This window comes from Cygnus atratus, chromosome 7 (assembly GCF_013377495.2).
Source record: "Cygnus atratus isolate AKBS03 ecotype Queensland, Australia chromosome 7, CAtr_DNAZoo_HiC_assembly, whole genome shotgun sequence".
NCBI classification, from domain to species: Eukaryota; Metazoa; Chordata; class Aves; order Anseriformes; family Anatidae; genus Cygnus; species Cygnus atratus.
This window is the reverse complement of record NC_066368.1, coordinates 11,082,758-11,100,465: the sequence shown is the minus strand read 5'-3', so window position 1 is coordinate 11,100,465 and position 17,708 is coordinate 11,082,758. Positions and strand designations below refer to the sequence as shown.

The window sequence follows — 17,708 nt, the reverse complement described above, 5'->3', positions numbered from 1 at the left end:
AGTGTTGCACCATATGAGCATGCAAAAATGATGCTTTAGCTTTAGTACAGAAACAAAAAATGAGTTCAGATACACTCAAGTTCGTACTTCTCAGGAAAAATATCCTGCCGCCACATAGTCTCCTTAATGTGGTGTCTGAAAGGAGACGACGACTATTTCATTAGCTTACTCTGTTCAAAAGCAGAAAGACTTAAATTAAGTGCATGGCAGTGGATTAGCATATTTGGTTTGTAACCAGTTTGGGCTGTAGTATGACGGATCATTGTGCCTGCCCTGTGCTGGCAGGAGTAGTTTGAGGCATCCCCGTATCATCACCAGCTCCGTACCAGAACAGCACGGGTAGCTGTGCAGTGAGCTGGCCAGGGGGCTGATACAGCCAAAAATAACAGCCATTTAAAAACAAAAGTTCGGGTTGACCAAAAAAAAAAAAATAAACCCAAACGTAAAATCAGCAGATGAGTAGTTTCTCCCACCCATCCTACTTCACAAGCTGGCACGAACGTGAAGAGGTGACAGAGGCAGAAGGACTGGATGGCTGGGAGGGTTGGCGGGAGGTGTGACTGTTTTTTTTTTTCCTAATGCAAATACTACCTTGTGTCAACGTAAGGGTGTAATTTGACAGTTTGACTTCCTTGAGTACCTGTGTACAGAATCACTGTATATTAGTAAAATCAGTTAATTTTGAACAAATGCTAACTACCTAGTCTAGTACAAGTATTTTCAGTTCCACAAGTTATGTTTAGAAGATGCTAGTGTATGAATGTACATCGTATTCTTCTTACCAATGTGTGAAGTGAGACTGATAAATGAAATCCAAGCCGCTTGTAACATAAGATGTAATCTGTCAACTTATTGTCAGATATTTATGTCATTTGATGTCCTGATCAAAAGAAAAAAAGAGAGAAAATAAATGAGTTTTGAGGTGTTATCCAAGTGTTTTCTTGTCCTAGAACAGATGTGATTGCTCAATAATATATCACTACTAAAACTTATAGAAGAGAGGATTGCAAGTTGAATTCCTAATGCTAAAAGATAGCGACGGTGACCTTAGTCTCTGTCCATATTCCCCTACCTGTTTTCCTATCCTTCTTAACCGTTCTTTCATATTCCTTAAGCGTGTTTCCTTCTGCCATCTCGCTTGTGTAGCTGACAGCGTTGGCGAGAGCCAAGTCTTTGATTCAGACTGGAACCTGCCTGTTTCACAGGGAGGCTGGAACCAAGATCAAGAGACATCCAGCTTGCTTCCAACAAGTCTCCTGGCAGACAAGATACCGGAGGGGGGGAAGAAAGAGCAGACTGTTCCTTAAAAGCAAGCAGGCGAGAAGTAGCAAGAGCAGAATAACACAATGTGCCTTAAAAGAAGTGCTCGGATGCGGTCTCATCTAGCTTGAGAGCTCAGACCCGAAATCAGCCATAGTGGCTAATTATGCGGTGCACACACCGTTGGTTTATGGTGCTGGAAACTCTAACAGATGGATTGCACTGTGTAAAGAAAATGGGGATGGCTGAAACCCGCCATAAAAAGTCAGAATAAAAGGTAGGTTAATGAGTTGTTGCTAGGCGATCTCATCATTTGCTCCCTTTTCTGTTGCTGAATTTCTCTTATGGTGGTATTTATTCTTAAGTGTGCTCCGTGTGTTGTGAAGGATACATTAAGTCAGTGCTTTCTGGGGTGTTCTTTGGCAAGAAATTTTCCTTGTCTTTGGTTTCTTTCTTGCTCTTGGTTTTTTGTTGTGTTTTTTTTTTCCCCTCCAGTACTCTGTGTTTCTCTGACCTCATTATTATTTTTGAGCTGCTTCTGTGATTTGACATTGAAAACAGTTATTCCAGCAAAAGCAGCACAGCGTGTTACTCAGACATTACAAAGTGTCAGATGGGCACGATCAGGACTTAATCTTGCTGCCTACAAGGCCCGGTTCCAAGTTATTGCAATTAACTGGAAATTTTTATTACATAAAACTAAGTAGAGCTGCATATCCTCCTGACAAAGGTGCCGTGCTCTACTTCGTGTTGCTCAGTTACAGGTACAAAATACAGAACAGAAAGAGGCCAAAGCGATGAGCCGTGTGAGGGCATCAGAGGGAGGCAGCACACAGCCGACTTTCTGCTGCCGCGGTGTCAGAGGTCAGTTCGGCAGTAAGTGGGGGAAGCAGGGTGACGTTAGCGAGTGCCCCGCAGCTAGGGCTTTCAGGTTCCTTTGTTTTACAGCTCCCTAAAAGTATTTTCAGCGGAGATGGGGACTCCTGTATAAAAAAAACTTGAGCACGCTGACTTGCTTTTCAGGGTTTCTTTTGCCCCCCGTTGGAGGAGCTGAACCACAGGTGCCAAAACTGCTCCTCTGCATGCTTTGAGTCTATTTGGCACGATGGCTTAGCAAGTTAGGCCAAAATGTGGGCTGAGATATGCGTCTCCGCTGAGCAGGAGTGATCATGTCAGCAGGACATCAGATCCTAGGTCAGGTTCGATTTCCGTGTGTATGTGTGTCCCTTCTGACCAGTCTACATTTAGCCTCTGGTTGCTGCAGGGGCATGAGGTCTCTCGTTCCTACCTGCATCTCAGGCTCTGTGACCACAGATTTCCCAGATATAAACAGTATAGCACGCATAGGAAATGTTACTGCTCAGGAAGGTGGTAGCGCTCTCTCTCTGTAATTCAGAAGCATCACTGGAAGGAGTGGAAGCCCAAAGCAGCCTTGCAGCAAAACTGATTTCCTCCTAGGTAAAAGAATGGTCCCAGAAAATAAAAGTGGTGAATAGAGAGTGATAATTCTCTATCACAACTCATAGACTTCAACTTCTGGATTTTCCGGGATTATCTTGCTTCTGTGTCATTGCCAGTCCTGTGCTGAGAAGGAGGTACAGATTCTTAGATCCCCAGAAGCAGAGCATGTTTTAACAAATGACCCCTTTTTAGAAAAAAATCGGTGCAAGATACAGATAGTAAAAGAATGGCTGATTTGTTTGAAAGTTTTCCAGCCGAACAGTAGGGGTTATGCAAGAGTCAGCCTGGGCCCAACAGAGCAGGCATTGAACCAGGTCTTGTAGGAACAACTGGACCCAATACCCATATTATGTCCAGTAATAGAGGTTTTTGTAGCACAAGGACTTTAATGTTGTAATCTTAATGGCTAGAGGTAACAAACCAATCTGGCAGGAAAAAGGAAAAAACGAAGTCCAGAGCAATTAGAAAATCTCTTTTGTGGCTTTTGAGCATTGCCAGCCACATTTGTGTCTTTTTCCAGATGAATGGGGTTTTCTGTCACTGTAAGGCTTCATTGTAAAGTAACGGACTTGAACTAATTGTGTCCCGTAAACCTATTTAAAATAATCATAATAATAATAATCAAAGATTTTTGAAGCTCAGACATGCGTGCAGTTGGTCTGACCAGCCACGTGGGCTGGCACTTGAGGAGCAGCTTGCCACTCGGGCTTAGCCGGGTGCAGGAGCATTTTAGCAAAAACAACTGGATAAGGCAGCTCTTCTGAGAGAAAAGTAATGAACAGGAGCCGTGGGGGGTGGTTGCCGCTCGGATCAAGGGTTCTCACCTTCTGCAGCTCTAGACCAGTCTTGGCTACCAGCAGGCACTTGAAGGTGTCCGTTCTGACCCCGATGGAGGCAGTTACCTCAGGGGATGGAGAACAGCTCTGGTCCTGAGCTCTTTCAGCCTTGTGGTGCTTGGAGGCCGAGCTGGTAGGCTTGTGTGTCCTCATGATGGTCTGCCTTTTCTCCCTCAAACGCCACTATTTTGCAGGGGCAGGGGGAAAGGAACAACATAATCCATTGTTAGATTTACAAGGGTCTCTCTTCTTCTAACCTGAACAGAGGGAGGTTGAGCTGTGATGCTGTCCCCGAGTGCTGTCCCCAGAGGTCTGTCCTTCTGCTTCAGTGCTCTCAGCTGGAAAAGACAATGGCTCATTCTTTAGGAAAACCTTCTCTCCTTTTGTACCCCTGCTTGTAGCACATTGCCCTAAGCAAAGACTTAAATGAAAAGACATTAACTAATTACAGTCTGTAGTGGGGAAAGATCACACACTGATTTTTTTTTTCCCCCCAAATCCCCACTTCCTTGAAGCAAGCAGTGTCTCCTCGCCTTCTCCCCAGCATCCCCCAACCAGCCGTGCCTGGCAGACTTCAGCCAGCAAGCGCTGAGTGAGCTCAGCCTGTGGCAGAGCAGCCAGTGCAACGCAGCCTCCATAAAGAAGCCATCCAAGTTTGTGAGGCCTGTGTCCAGGATGTGGATTATACGTCCCAGGACATGGTGCGTTCATCCAGCAGGCCTGGCACCCCCCTGAAAGCTGGGTGTGAAGCTGGATAGCATTGTAATTTAATGATAATGGTATATAAGAAAATGGGGGATGTGGTTTTGCTGTGCCTTATCTGCGAGTGCTTTCCCTGCTCTGTAGGTGCTGTCTGTCTGGGGTTTCACATTTGGGGGCAGTGCAGCAGTGCCCCAAGCCTCTCATACTCGCACTGCCCTGTGCAGCGTGCCAGCAGAGCCAGCTGGGCGCCGTTGTGGGAAACTGGCTGAAGAGAAACCTGCGTCCTCCTGCCAGCCTGCTTCTGGGGCTCGTCACGGGCGGGAGGAGGGCTGGGGCTGCCAAAGCTGCTTTAATGGGATTCTCCCCAAACATCTCATCTGGAAAAGGTGGGAGGTTTTAGCTGCACAGGTCAGATCCGCACATCGGTTTGATGCTCGCAGAGTGCTGCAAAAAGTAGTCGCAGTGACCCAAAGGAGGGATGTTTTGAGCCTCTGAGAGGAAAGTATCATGCTGAAGCACATTGCTTACTGCTGCTTCCCAAGCGACGTTCCTTCACGTTTGGCTGTTCTGTGAATTATTTATATACTGAAGACGTTCGCATGCAAATATTCTTATGTTAAGTACGTTATTGAATGTAGGTATTTGCATGCTAAAATGTATTTTCATAATATCTCTTCCTACAAATCTTGCTTCTCTTTGTTCTTCAAACCTGAGAAAACCTTCCTCTTGGTGCCTGTTTGAGGAACGGTGTTCCTCAGCATGTTTCTGAGCCTGATTCTGTGTATGAAAATCCAGGCGTCAGATTTTCTGCTTTTGATCCACTTCTGTTTGTGTTTACAAATGCTTATCAGGTTTTTTTAATGATGTTTTAAGTGCAAGACATGAAAGTTGTTTTTTCATTCCTAATGTAATGAGCTTTGGTGAGAATCCTTGCTTACAATTGCACGCGGAGGAGACGAGCTAAAGCCCTGATGTCTGCAGCGGCTGAAGCCGCAGTCCAGTGCCACCCTTTTCTGCTGCTTTGCTCGCTTTGAGCATGAACTCCAAGCACAGGCACTGGCAGAGATCTGCCGGCAGGCTGCAAATGGGCCAACAGCATTTCTATAAACTGAAGCTATGGGATGCTTTGGAAATGGTGTAATTAAGGGATGCCTTCGTTGGAGCTGGGAGGTGAGCTCTGAGCGGATGTTAAACAGAGGCCCCGTCTTCTGGATGTGTTCTGTTGAAGTTCAATGAGTCAGGAAGGAGAAATATAATAAAAAACCATGTTGGGGGGTGATGAATGTGATGTAAAATGATACAGGAAATGTTGTCATAAAATATATAGTGTATATTTTGGATTTCATTATTTTTAATATTGTTCTGCTGTGGTTTTTATTTGAGCTCGAGTAGAGATGGTTACAAAGTACCAGAGATCTCATTAATGGTTTTTAAACACTTTTCTACAGTTTTTCCTTAACTTCCTAATTACGGTAATTATTCACTTGTTCCGCTCTCATTTTAGACATCATTCTGCAGAGCTGAAGAGAACTGTTATGTGTGTCCAAACTTGGAAGTTGCATTCAAAGTCCTCCTTTTAATTGCTAATCACTCTTGCCTTTTTCTTGCTTTTTTCCAGGTGAAGGCCATCATCCGCAGAGCTGAAGCATGAGTACTGATGCCAGTCAGGTGGTGATCACTACTCCTCCCCCTGCCACAATGCCTCACAAGGAGAGGTACTTCGATCGCATCAATGAAAACGACCCGGAGTATATCCGGGAGAGAAACATGTCTCCAGACCTGAGGCAGGACTTCAACATGATGGAGCAGAGGAAGAGGGTCACTCAGATACTGCAGAGCCCTGTGAGTAGGATTTAGGAGGGGGCTGAGAACTAAAAAAAGGTTCTTTTCTGAGATTTCTCGTTAACTTGCTGAGACTTAGAAAAAGAAAACTATGTCACAGTTAGTAAGAATAACTCTGGACCGTCTTATAAGAAGTGCCGTGAAGCAGATTATCCAACGTTTTGTTTGCATTGCTTTTTGTCTGTGAACAAACGGTCTTTATTGTGAGTGGGTTTCTGGTTTTTGTTTTGTTTTTTTTTTTTTTTTCCTCCTGGTGGTTTTTTATGGTTTTATGCTTCATTACAGCATTACAAAAAGATCTGGTTGGCTGCAGGGTACTTAATTAAAAACTTAGGCTCGGGGAAGAGAGTAAAGGAGTCACCGGTGAAATAGGAACAAATTACGGCATTGCTAGGAGTTCTTCTTCCTGGTTTGGAGTGTGAACCTATCATTTGCATCAGGAATGCTTTAATTAACGTTTTTTAATGCAGGCTACAGTCGTTTAAATGCTAGACTGTGCATTCTTCTCGTGTACTTGGGGGCGATCGTACCCATACGTGGCCATATTAGCACACATCTAGTGGTTGTCTAAGTTTAGTACTTGTGTAGACTGCATGTAACACTCAAATCTATTGAACCACCCTCAGATTAGCTTTAATTCATATTGTAATTTATGTATTGTGTGGATTTAAGCTGATGAATGCATTAGAAAGTAATACTGGTGTTTTAAAGCCACGGGGAGTAAGGGCTGTGCGAGGGTGGGGGGTGTAAGGTGAGTGATGCATACAGCGGGGCCCGGAGGGGTTAAGCTGCTTCACGGATCCTTCGCTGTTCAGTTCCTCTGTAAGTTGGGGTGTTTCTTGTGTCATTTTCCTGAAGCTTTTCCATATGTAATGAGATTGCAAACAGCTGTTAGTAATCACCCTATTATAGTCATCCATGAATAACAGGATTGTTTGCTAAAGTGTTGTCGTGGAGTGCCTCTTGGATCTGTGCGTTGCTCTGGGTATAATGTGAACCTGTTGACTAAGGAATTTATTGCTTTTGAGTCCATTTGTGCAAGTTTAGTTCTGCAGCCAGCCTCTTTATTATAAAGAAAATACTCCAAGGAGGTATTGCATAATGCTTTAATCATGATAAAATTATGTTAAACACTCAATTGTAAAATGTGATCAGCCCGCTCTCTCCTGTTAAAATACTCCCATTAGAAGTAGCCAGGACTCACAGCAAAGACTAGATAGATCCTCGGCCTGTTGAGAAGGGGCAGGGTAAAAATAAGTTACAGAGGCCTTGTTTGGGCTTGTGTGCATGGCATTCCTGGGTTCTTCCGACGGAAGCTTTGAATCTGCTGGGCGTAACTATTTGGTTAGCATTTGGGGGGGACCATTTGCTGCATCTGCCAAGTGTAATAAATGTCTCTTTGCTGCAGTCTCTGTTCTTTTTTTAAGAAGTGAAGTGTCAGCATGCAGGTTTTAGGAAGGGACGAAGGGGTGCTACCTCTGACTGTAGGTAACTGCTTTAGCAGACGGCTGGAGGACGAAGAGCCGCCAGGCGGTTGTTGGTGTCCTGCTGCAGGAGAAGCTGAGCCCAGCGCTTTTGGGAAGTGACTGTTTGGAGCTGCCAATAAGTTGCAAGTTTTTGTTTTGCGAGGGTACGGTTGTCCAAATAAGCCAGGGGCCTGCTGGCTGGGTGGCTGTTGGCGTCTGGCAGGGAGAAGATGGGGACATGGAGCCGAGTGTGGGAGCAGGCACGGAGAGAAGGTGCCTGAGCTACCAGCTTCCTTCTCCTCCTGTCTCCTTCTGTCGTCTCTTTTCGAAATAGAAAGCTTAAAGGAATGCTGTTAGGGTTTCTCTTGTGAGGAAATAAAAGCATTTGTAATACAACATCTGTGACTGAACATCCATCAAGTGAATTTCATAACTGATTTGGAGATAGAAACTGCATTATTTCTTCCAGAGTCTGGCTGCAATGTGACACAATGTTCTTGAGAGTCAGGACTGAAAATTATCATCTTGTTTCCTCATAAATACAGTATTTTTCACAAAAGTACCAGAAAACATGTGTCTTCTTACTTGTCTGCCTAATGCAGGTCCAGGATTGCATTGAGCATAATGCTTTTGTTGTACAGCTACAGAATTACAGAGTATTAGAAGTTTGCATAAAGCTTCGTTGTTCCTCTGGTTTATTCCAGTTGACAAGTAGGAATTGGTTTGAAGGTGTTTTGGAAGAGGAGGAAGAGAGTTTATCAGACACAGTTTCAAAAAGAGTCTGCTCACTGGTAAATCTTCACCCGGTCTTACATGTTGATGTATGCATTCAGATCGGAGAAATAGTCATTGACTCATCTCCTGGCAAGTACCAGTACATAGCAAGGATAATGCCTTTCTTTTCTAAAAATACATGAGCATGTATGGACTCGAGGTGAGACTGAGTGAAGACGTACTTTCTCCAAACAAAGAATTACGGTATAAAGCTAAAGGGTTAAGCACTGCCGCACAGGAGGAAGCTTTGGTACTCATATATTGAATTAACAAGCCTTTTTCTTTGTTCCCGGTAGGAAAATCTACATCCCTTAGCACGAAAATAAATTAGAGAATATATTTCAGGAACCACTGTATATTTTGAGCAGTGTGTGTTATTGTAATGGCTACAGCCCTGACCAGACACCCTCAGACATCAAACTGCTGCATCTCTCTGATGTGCCATTTGATGCACATATTGATGTGCAGTCTGACTGCTCCTCTCTGATGTGCAATTTCCCTTTCCTAAATTAAATAATTTAAAGGCTACTGAAAAGCTATTCTCATTACCTCTGATGTTTGCTAATGTCTTGGAGCCTGTTCGTAATAACTCTTAAACAAATCATAGGAGTTTTGCAACGCTGCCCACGAAGAACCTCCTGACATTATCAGTGATTTCTCAGGCGTTTGCTTGATGCTACGTGTAACCCATGTGCGTCTGAAGGCCTGCACAGTCTGATGGGACCCACATGTGGTGTTCTGTGTCTGTCTGGTGGAAAGTACGTACGTTCAGCCAGGTTAGCCACGTCCAGCCTGATAGCATCTGGAAGTACAACTGGCCGTGGTTTTAACAGAAAAGCATTTAGGTTTATTTCAGTAATGTCTGCAAGTTCAGAAGGTTTGGGTACTGGGCTTATTTTTAAAGGAAAGGATACGTTTCTGCAGTAGACTAATTTCATTTCTTTACATTGGTTCTAAGATACTTTACCTGTAATATATCCAAAATAGGAAAAGCTTTTTTTTTAATCTTCACAGTTAACTCTAAAACTAAAACCCGTTTTGTCATTTTACATGCTAAATAATTGTATTCTGCTTGTTATACAGAATAACTACCTCTTTCAATGAGTAAACATCTATCTGCTATATCATCAAAACCCTAATTTAAGCTGTGGTATGCAAGTGCTCTTGGCCTTCCTTTCCTTCTGGCATTTCACTGGTGCCCTCACCATGGCAACTGAAAGCTTCAAAACCACTTTTTTTTTTTTTTTTAAAAAGGCCATGAAAAGCCATGATTGCCCAGCTATCCCGTATGGAGGCTGTGTGGTCACTTTGTTATTGCGTTCTGGGGGCCTGTGGGGCACAGCAGCTGCCTGCCTGCTGAATAGGGTCAGGGTGGAAATGGGAGAGGGTGCGTAAATTTACTTGGCATATACACAAAATAGAATTAGATATATTTCATAATTCTCCTATGCAAGCAAAAAGTAGTCAAATTTATGTACGAGGCAATGAGCTGAATGGTTGAAACACACAAATGCCTGGCCATTGGCATTTAAATGCCTGGTTTACATTTTGAGCTTACCCAGGAATGTTTCTTGTGGCTCATCAAGGTGCATTGAGCGTGCCCTGGCCATCTTTGCCCATGAAACACGTTTGGTTTGAGGCTGAGAAGCAGCTTGCTCGCAGGATCTCATCGTGCTTTGCTTTCTTTCTGTGCTGGCTGGGAGGGCGTATCAGGCCCCTGCGGCCCCGCAGGGCGATGCTGGTTCAGTGCCGCTGTTGCATAACAGCAGTAATTCAGTTGTGCCTGTGTGTATCACAAAATCGTTTTCCTTACGCTTAGGTTAAACGTCCTTCTGTCCCTTGTCTGTCCTTCCTGCCCCTATGTGTGCCTGCCCCGGCCGGTCCTGCCCAACCCGGTCCCGCTTGGCGGCTGCCCTAGCATGCAGGGTACGGGCAGATTTTGCTCCTCGTAAACAAGCAAACAAACCCACACTCGATTTTTTTTCTGGCTATGTTTTTTCTTCCAAACCATCAGGACGGAAATGAGGGATAGTTTTGTATATTTACTTTTTCCCCAGGTTTTCCATTTGTCTGGCTTGCTTTGCTCTGTATCGGATGAACATCCAGTGTTTTCACAACACCGCTCCCTTTTGAGGCAGTTTATTTTTTTAAAATACCAAAGTCCATTCTGTTGCTCCTGCGTTTCAGCTTACACTGCTCTTTCCCCATAAGTTCAGAAGCCCTGTGGGTCCTTCAGGAGCACGGTCCGCTGCTGGCAGCCAAGGGCTGCCCGTCTCCTCTGTGCCTTGGGGCCTCTGCCTGGACCAGCCTCTCGTTCTGCAGCTCCCTCGTCTGGCTTCGGGCGTCTCTGACAGCTTCGTGGCTTTCTGCTGGGGAGGTGTGGACGTTTCCCTTACTCTCCTCTCATTGAAACGTTTTTATTTTTTTAATCTGTGCTGTTTTGCTCTGTTATGTTAGAAAAGAAAGTTACCTTTGACTCCTCTCTTACTCCCATGTTGCTACTTTCCATTTAGTTTGAACTCAGGCTTTCATTAGATAAAAGTGCCAATGTTTTCCAGATTGAATAAATATACATATATTTTTATTTCTAATCTTCCTGTTGTTGAGCTGCTTGGGTTTGGGTTTTTGTTGTCGGGGGGTGGTACAGATCCTGCTGTAACTGCAGCACCATGTCCTTTAGGTTATTCAAGTCATTCAGCAGCCAGGTCTGCCTGCCTTCTGCCTGATGATTTTTCTACGGCCCTATATGTATTTAAAGTTACTAATTGTAAATATCACTTGATCTGCCTTAATTCTACAGGAAAGCAATAGGGAGCTGTAAAATAAGAAGCGTTGTAATGAAACCCACCGTTTTTCTTCCATTCACTGGTTTTGTGAATTCTGCCACTGAAGGCATCAAGTCAGTCTGGTGAGCAAGCAGGGGTTGCCACTGCAGTACAGGTACTGAGCGGCAGTTAAAAGGACCTACATAGCTCTTAGCTGTGCTCACTTTTAAGTATTTTTTTTTTTGACATTTTCTTCTTGGAGACAGAAAATGTCTCCATATTATAAAAATATCTCCGTTTATAAAAATAATCCTGTGCTTTAGCATGAGTTCCTAGCAGCGCCTGGGAACTCGTAGAGAGCAGTGGCTGCTGGCTGCAGGAGGCACCCCGTGCTGTGCTCTGGTCCGAGGGTACCTTTGTACCCCTCCTGCAGGCGTTTCTTTGGAAGCATGGCCCCAGCTGGGATGGAGCAGGAAAAACCAGCCCATACTGAGCTGGCAGCGGGACGCTTCTTGTCCTTCGGGTCGCTCAGGCCAGTCCAGATACCCACACACCTCATTGCAAGTGAAGAGATCGTCGCAGCTGTATTCTATTCCCCAGACTTATTAATAAGCCTGTTTCTTTCTGCATCAACACCAAAGCCTCTCTTACTATTTTTTTTTTAACTCGTAGAGCTAACAAACACTTGTTGCTCTTATCTCCTCCTTGCAAGCCTTAACTCAGTGGCGGTTTTTTGCGGCCAGCTCCACCCTTCCCCACTCAGGCACGGGTTGTTTGTATCTGCACGGCGGGCTGGAGGCAGCCTGGTGCAGAGCTGTTTTCGCCAGCTGCTCTCGGTGAAGCCCTTCCTCCCCGGGCAGCCGCGATCGAGCACCAGAGATAGGTAGGGTCTCCGTGTTCTCCGGAACAAAAAATACCAGTTAAGTTTTAAAACGTTTTGTTAATCGTAGTGATTTGGCTTGGAGACTGTGGGTGCATTTATACATAGGTAAGTTGAATTATACCCTGTTAAAAAAAAAATATATATATATATATATATATATAAATGCTTTGATCAGAAATGGGCAAAAGAGGCTAAAGGAATTTCTTGAATCTTTCTGCAGCTTTTAGGCTAATAGTGCTGTTACTTAGTGTAGGGATCTCACAAATCTTTTCTAGCTCCTTTCGTGTAGGCTGAGGTACCAAACAGTTGGGACCTTGCTCTTATTAGCTCTGATAGGAACACGTGCTTTCTCCTCTTAGAAGTTTGTTGTGGTGTGGGGTATTTGCAGATAAAACTTCATGCCAACCATTTCTCTGTCCACAGGGGAATTCTTTTTCTCTTCATTTTGTTTCTACTTCTGTTGAGCCGATAAGTCTCATCGTATACATTCTTAAATCAATGGTAAACAAACAAGAAATGACATAGAAAGATACTACTTATACTATAAGCCTAAATACTTCTGAGCCTGCCTGCTTCATGACATCCTCAGAGAGCTGTCTGCCAAGATGGAAGAGATTAACACAGAAATTTTCTAGTAAAAAAATATCTAGCAGAGAACAGTAGAGTTATAGGTTATTCTAGCAAGCTAGTTTTTCTAGTTGTCTGCTTCTGTTGACTGAAAAATACCAGCTGTCAAACAGTTGCTTTGATTCTTAAAAGCCCCAATTTACACTGTCAGTTCATACGTGAGCTAAATGGAGGTAAATGAGTCAGAACCAAAGCTTGCAACTTCGCTGCTGAGTTTCAGAGAGCCCTTGCAGTTGTAGGCTAAAAGACTTTTGCATCTAAGCTGCTTGTTTGTGATGTGCATTTGGAAAACAATTGCATATATTTCTGGAGAATTAATTTAATGGTATTAGAAATAGGTTGAGCTAACTGTGCAATGAATGACTTCGTCAAGAAAATCTGCATCAGGCCTGCAGGCTGCAGGGCTGTGTGAGGCTGCCTAATGAAACTGCTGCAAAAGAGCTGGCTGGAGCTTTAGAAACAGGGCAACTTGTGCAGTACCAAATCCAGTTGACCAAGTGACCCCCTCTGAGGAGCCCCGGTACGCAAGTCAAGTGTTGTTCTACCTGTGAGTGATGGGGAAATGTGTGCCCCACTGCATGGTGGTGGCGTGGCCCCGAGGAGACGGGTGAGATGCCAGCAGAGCACCGACAGCACAGGGCAGGCTGTCTGTCTGTCTGTCTGGGCTGCACGGATGGGCTTTGGTTCTCGGTGTAGGTACAGGGCCAAGCAGGGGTGCCCTCCTGTTGTCCACCTACCATGGCTTTGAGAACAACCTCAGCTGGTATGTGTGGAAGTTGGGCTTGCAGCCAGTGGCTTGCCCTGGTCGGATGGGGAGGCTGTCCAGTGCCAGGTGATTAACAGCTCTAATCACCCTCCTGCTGGTTGTGCACCTTGTCTGAAGGGTGGCTTTGCCTCCTTTCCAGCAGCTGTCCTGGGCCCAGCTTTGATACTGGGGGCTGTTTTCTGTGTAAGCTGTCATTGGGATGCTCGGGGTGGTGCTCCAGTGCAGAAAAGATCTGAATCCCAGAGCTGAAACTTTCTCCTTATTGAATGGTGCTGAGCATACAGTTGAATAACATATATTTGTCATTCATCTGGCAGTACGTTTTTTCCTGGGTCAGCATTTTCTTGTCAAGTACTACATCTGAAATTACTAGTGACCTTTCCACTTGAAAAATTGCTGCTTTGTGCTGGAGCAGTGTTTTGTCTCCTTTCGGAAGACACCCCCTGTAGCATGCCACTTGTGGGCAGCGCAGCGCCCGCGTTACTGCCCTGTGAATTACAGCAAACCAAGCCCCTGGGGCCACAGCTGGGTTTTCAGTAGTAGATTATTGGTACTGAATGAGTTGGATCCCAAAATCAGAGCCCTGATTTACAGCAAGTGAAAGTGCCAGTAAATGTCATTCATTTAACGGGGAATAGCTGAGGTAAATTGTTCTCCAGAAGACGGTGATGCCCCTCCTGTGAGCCTGTCAGGAGCAGAAGGCGGTTGTGTCAGCACGGTGGGTGATCACCTACGGGCATGCAGCAGAGCACGTGGAAGTGGGAAGAAGCCTAAACACAGCAGAGGGGAGTACTACGGGTCTGTAGGAGTGACTGGAAGGTAGGGAAACATGCCTAAATATGCGTGGAGGAATGTGTGTGAGTCATGAGCGTGACACCAAAGGCTGCTGTCTACTAGATAATGTCGCTGTGCACTGGCACGTAGATAAATGGCATACTTCATTTTATTGTATTCGTATTTCAACATACCCATACCTGCTTTGTTCATCCCAGACCTCCGTGTTTGCTACTTCCCTGGGTTTTACCTGTTGTCTCGTATTTCTGAAATTACGTCTAAGGAAAGTTTGTTGTGTTAAGAGCAACTTGATTGAACTGTAAATCCTTATTTGTGTTAGCATGCAAAATATACTCCTGTTAGCACGGGAGAACAAAACTGAGAGCAGAAGAATGAAAATAGCATGATCAGAAAGCAAAAGAATAAAAATACAATATAAAATAAAATTGTTCCATCAAAAGCTGTCCAAAATACATTACTCTATCTTTTTTTCTGCAATAGCAGTAATGTTTCTCATACAAGTTGGGGAAAAAAAAAGTCTGGGTATGACTAATAGGAATTTACTGTGAATGTTTTTGCAGATCCTTTCTATAGTCCTTGTTGAATTGAGAGTGATTTAATATAACACAGATAACTGTTTTTCTCCATCTCCTCCCAAGCAAATACTGACATAAATTTCATGAATTCTGTCTTCTACATGGCCCCCATGAGACTACAAATGTGCAATTTCCTTATATACAGATTATAAACAAGAGTAAAAGAGTATTTCAGCTTTCCCTAGTGTGAAGTGGCAGAGCTTTTGTGCAGGGGCCCCTTTCAGGAACATTTGAGGAGTAATTGCATGTCTTGGAATGGCAGAGTCTGAAAATAAGGGTTAGTATTACTTGTTGATGAAATATATGGGCCAGTCACTGTCTCTGCTATCTTAATAGATCACAGTAACAGGAGGAGAAAATGCCATGAAACTGTAGCCACATTATGAACCATTAGGAGAAAAGAGCACTGGCGCTGGGATGGCTGGTTCTGGGAAGTCTGTTACGGCGGAGTAGCAGTTGTGTTGTGAAGCTTAGGCAGAACATGAGGTAAACTGCCACAAAATCTCTTGTTGGTTTACTTTGTGTTTTTTTTTGTTGTTGTAAAGCTATCTGTAACTCCAGGAATACGATGTGCAAAGGGCTAAGTACCTCTGTTATTTTACGCTTCTTGTGCTTTCAAGAAGGTTGGTGAAGCATAAAGGTCAGTCCTCAGCTCCTTTCTCTATGCAGTTGTGAGCTATTTGATCACCAAAATCCTTTCTTCTGGCTAAGTGAAAAATCACTGTGTCTTATACAAAGTTGCATAAATCAGACATGTCTGAATTTCATCCAAAGCCTCTGGTTGCCTTGACAGAAGTGCTCAGGGCCTGGTCCCGACCTGCCTCAGCATCTCATCCAGGTTGTCACAAGCGATGCTGACTCGCCTGCTTCCTGGCCTTTCAGGTGTGGAGTTTGTGTTTCCAACTTGTTCCCCTGAGATACAGCAGCCTGTGTTAAACACTCAGAGCTGCACTTGGATTTTCAGAGAAAATTGGGCTTTGAGTATGCGAAAAGCTACTTGCTGCCAAGTGCTGTGCGGATCGGTCCCTGGGCGTCTCAAAATGAACGTCCCAAATTAGTGGAACCGTCTGACCTCCGCCTCTTTGCTGTTCTGTGAAAACGGTGATAGCGCCCTGCTTTACCTTAAAGGCATGTTTGGGGGATTAGGAAGTCAGTGCTTCAGAAGCATTTGGATTTACAGTACTTATCTGCCCCAGAGAAAATCTAGTCAGATAAGTAATAATTGTTATCGCAACAGGGTATGAACAGCATGCTGAAAAGGCACAGGGCTGTGTGCCGAGCCGTGATGAGGAAAAAATACTGAGTTTCTTTTCTAGTGAGGACTTGCTACCATGTGCTAAGTGAGGCAAAGGGACAAGACAGCTGTGGTAGAATGACAGGTTGTGTGCAAGGCGGGCAGAGAAACATCACTGAGTGCCTGGCCTCTGGCGTTGTGGGCTTTGCAGCCACGTTAGGGCCAGGGAAAGTGCTTGCTGTTTTGTTAATAAGAGTGACACCCACCTTGTTGTTTGAAAATGGATGACGATGGCCGTCTGTGGAGCTGAATTGGGTGGAGGGGAGTTGCCTATGGATAGACGGAGGATGGGAGTGAGGAACACCAAGTGGTTTTCCCAGTGCTGAGGGAGAAAAATCTGACTTTGCCTGTGTATCTGCAGGCTAGCAGGGAGCTGGTGAGCTGTTTTGTGGGCATGCCTCATGCATCTGGTCTGCTCCGAGAGACCTGTGCAGCAGATCGCTGCGTAGTCAGTCCACACGGATTTTTAGAGGCTCTTTTTGTGGAGATCTGGTAAGTCTCAGGTACATGTGATCCTGACAAAATTACTTGGAGAAAAAGAGCACAGGTGGCTGTGCTTGAAAATTAAATGTAGTTGTGGATGCCCAGCTGCCCAACTGAGAGGCCGTATCAAGCAGAGTCCTGCAGATGTTTCGGGGGGTCTGGCAGCAGCACTCTGTTCATCAGCAGTTCTGAGTATACAAGAGTGTGTTACGAAACCGGTGGATTTTTCCCAACCAAGTTGGGTGTTTTGGAGGAATGAATTAAAATTCAGCGAAGGAATTGCGTTTGCCTTACAGAACTATTTTCCTTTTTAATTGAGACTAAACACTCTACTAAGGCAGGAGCAATTACATAAAGGGAATAGCCTGGAGTTATAATAGGAGTCAGCTGCGTTGTACAGACACCAAATGTCTTTCTGGAATGAACCAGCAAGAGCATTTGCCATACACCTAGCTGGTGGCGTGTGCAGCCCTGTGTGCTGCGTGTTCAGACAAAAGCTCGAGGATGCTGCCAGAAAATAATGAGAGGGTTAGAAAATATAACCTATAAGGAAAGTTTGAAAGAGCTGAATTTATTTCGTCTAGAAATGTCAAGGCTGAAGTAGTCCTAAAACAGATGTTTGTTAGGAATAGTGGTTCGTCTGCCTTCTGGAAGGAACAGGCTTTGTCCACAGTGTTAAGTATATTAAATCTGATACTGTGAAAACTGCTTCATAATGTATTCTGCATGAGTTTATCGTGTTGGGGTTCTGGATACTTCATACTGGGAAAAGAGGGGAAGGGCTTTTCCCTTGAGGAGAAGGAAAGAAATAAAGCAGGTGACCTCCTGACATTCCTTCTAGTTTTTGCATGTCTGCAATACTACTTGAGCGTGGATGAACTCCAGTTTTCCATTTGTTTATAACTTTATCAAATTTGGATGGATTTTCAGAAGGATTACTGAATTTAAAAGAAAAAATATCCAGCACTAAAAGCAATGTATCCTGGTCAGATTTCAAGTATCTCTTCCAAAACATGGAGTGCGCTTTAATTGTTGATACACACACTGTTGTTAGCCTTTACGAAAATGTATTTTACCTTGTGTTCTTCTAGGAAATAGTTAACCCTCTGTGACCAAACGCCTTCCCCCTCAGCCCCCCAGATTGCCAGTACTTAGCATACAAAGCTTAGATCAGATGGT

At 44.4% G+C, this 17,708-nt stretch overlaps 1 protein-coding gene across 8 annotated transcripts in view; it reads left to right on the top strand.

Moving 5' to 3' along the window:
* ADD3 (adducin 3) overlaps positions 1–17,708 on the top strand; it is a 99,930-nt gene that overhangs the window by 69,522 nt on the left and 12,700 nt on the right. For 6 of the 8 annotated variants that reach the window (XM_035547911.2, XM_035547910.2, XM_035547907.2 and 3 more), the window contains one exon: positions 5,878–6,101. In XM_035547911.2, coding sequence (XP_035403804.1) covers positions 5,907–6,101 — 195 coding nt within the window. In that variant the 5' untranslated portion in view covers positions 5,878–5,906. Of the gene's footprint in view, positions 1–1,146; positions 1,538–5,877; positions 6,102–17,708 lie in introns of those variants that run through there. The other 2 variants (XM_050712011.1, XM_050712014.1) reach the window with 2 other exon arrangements.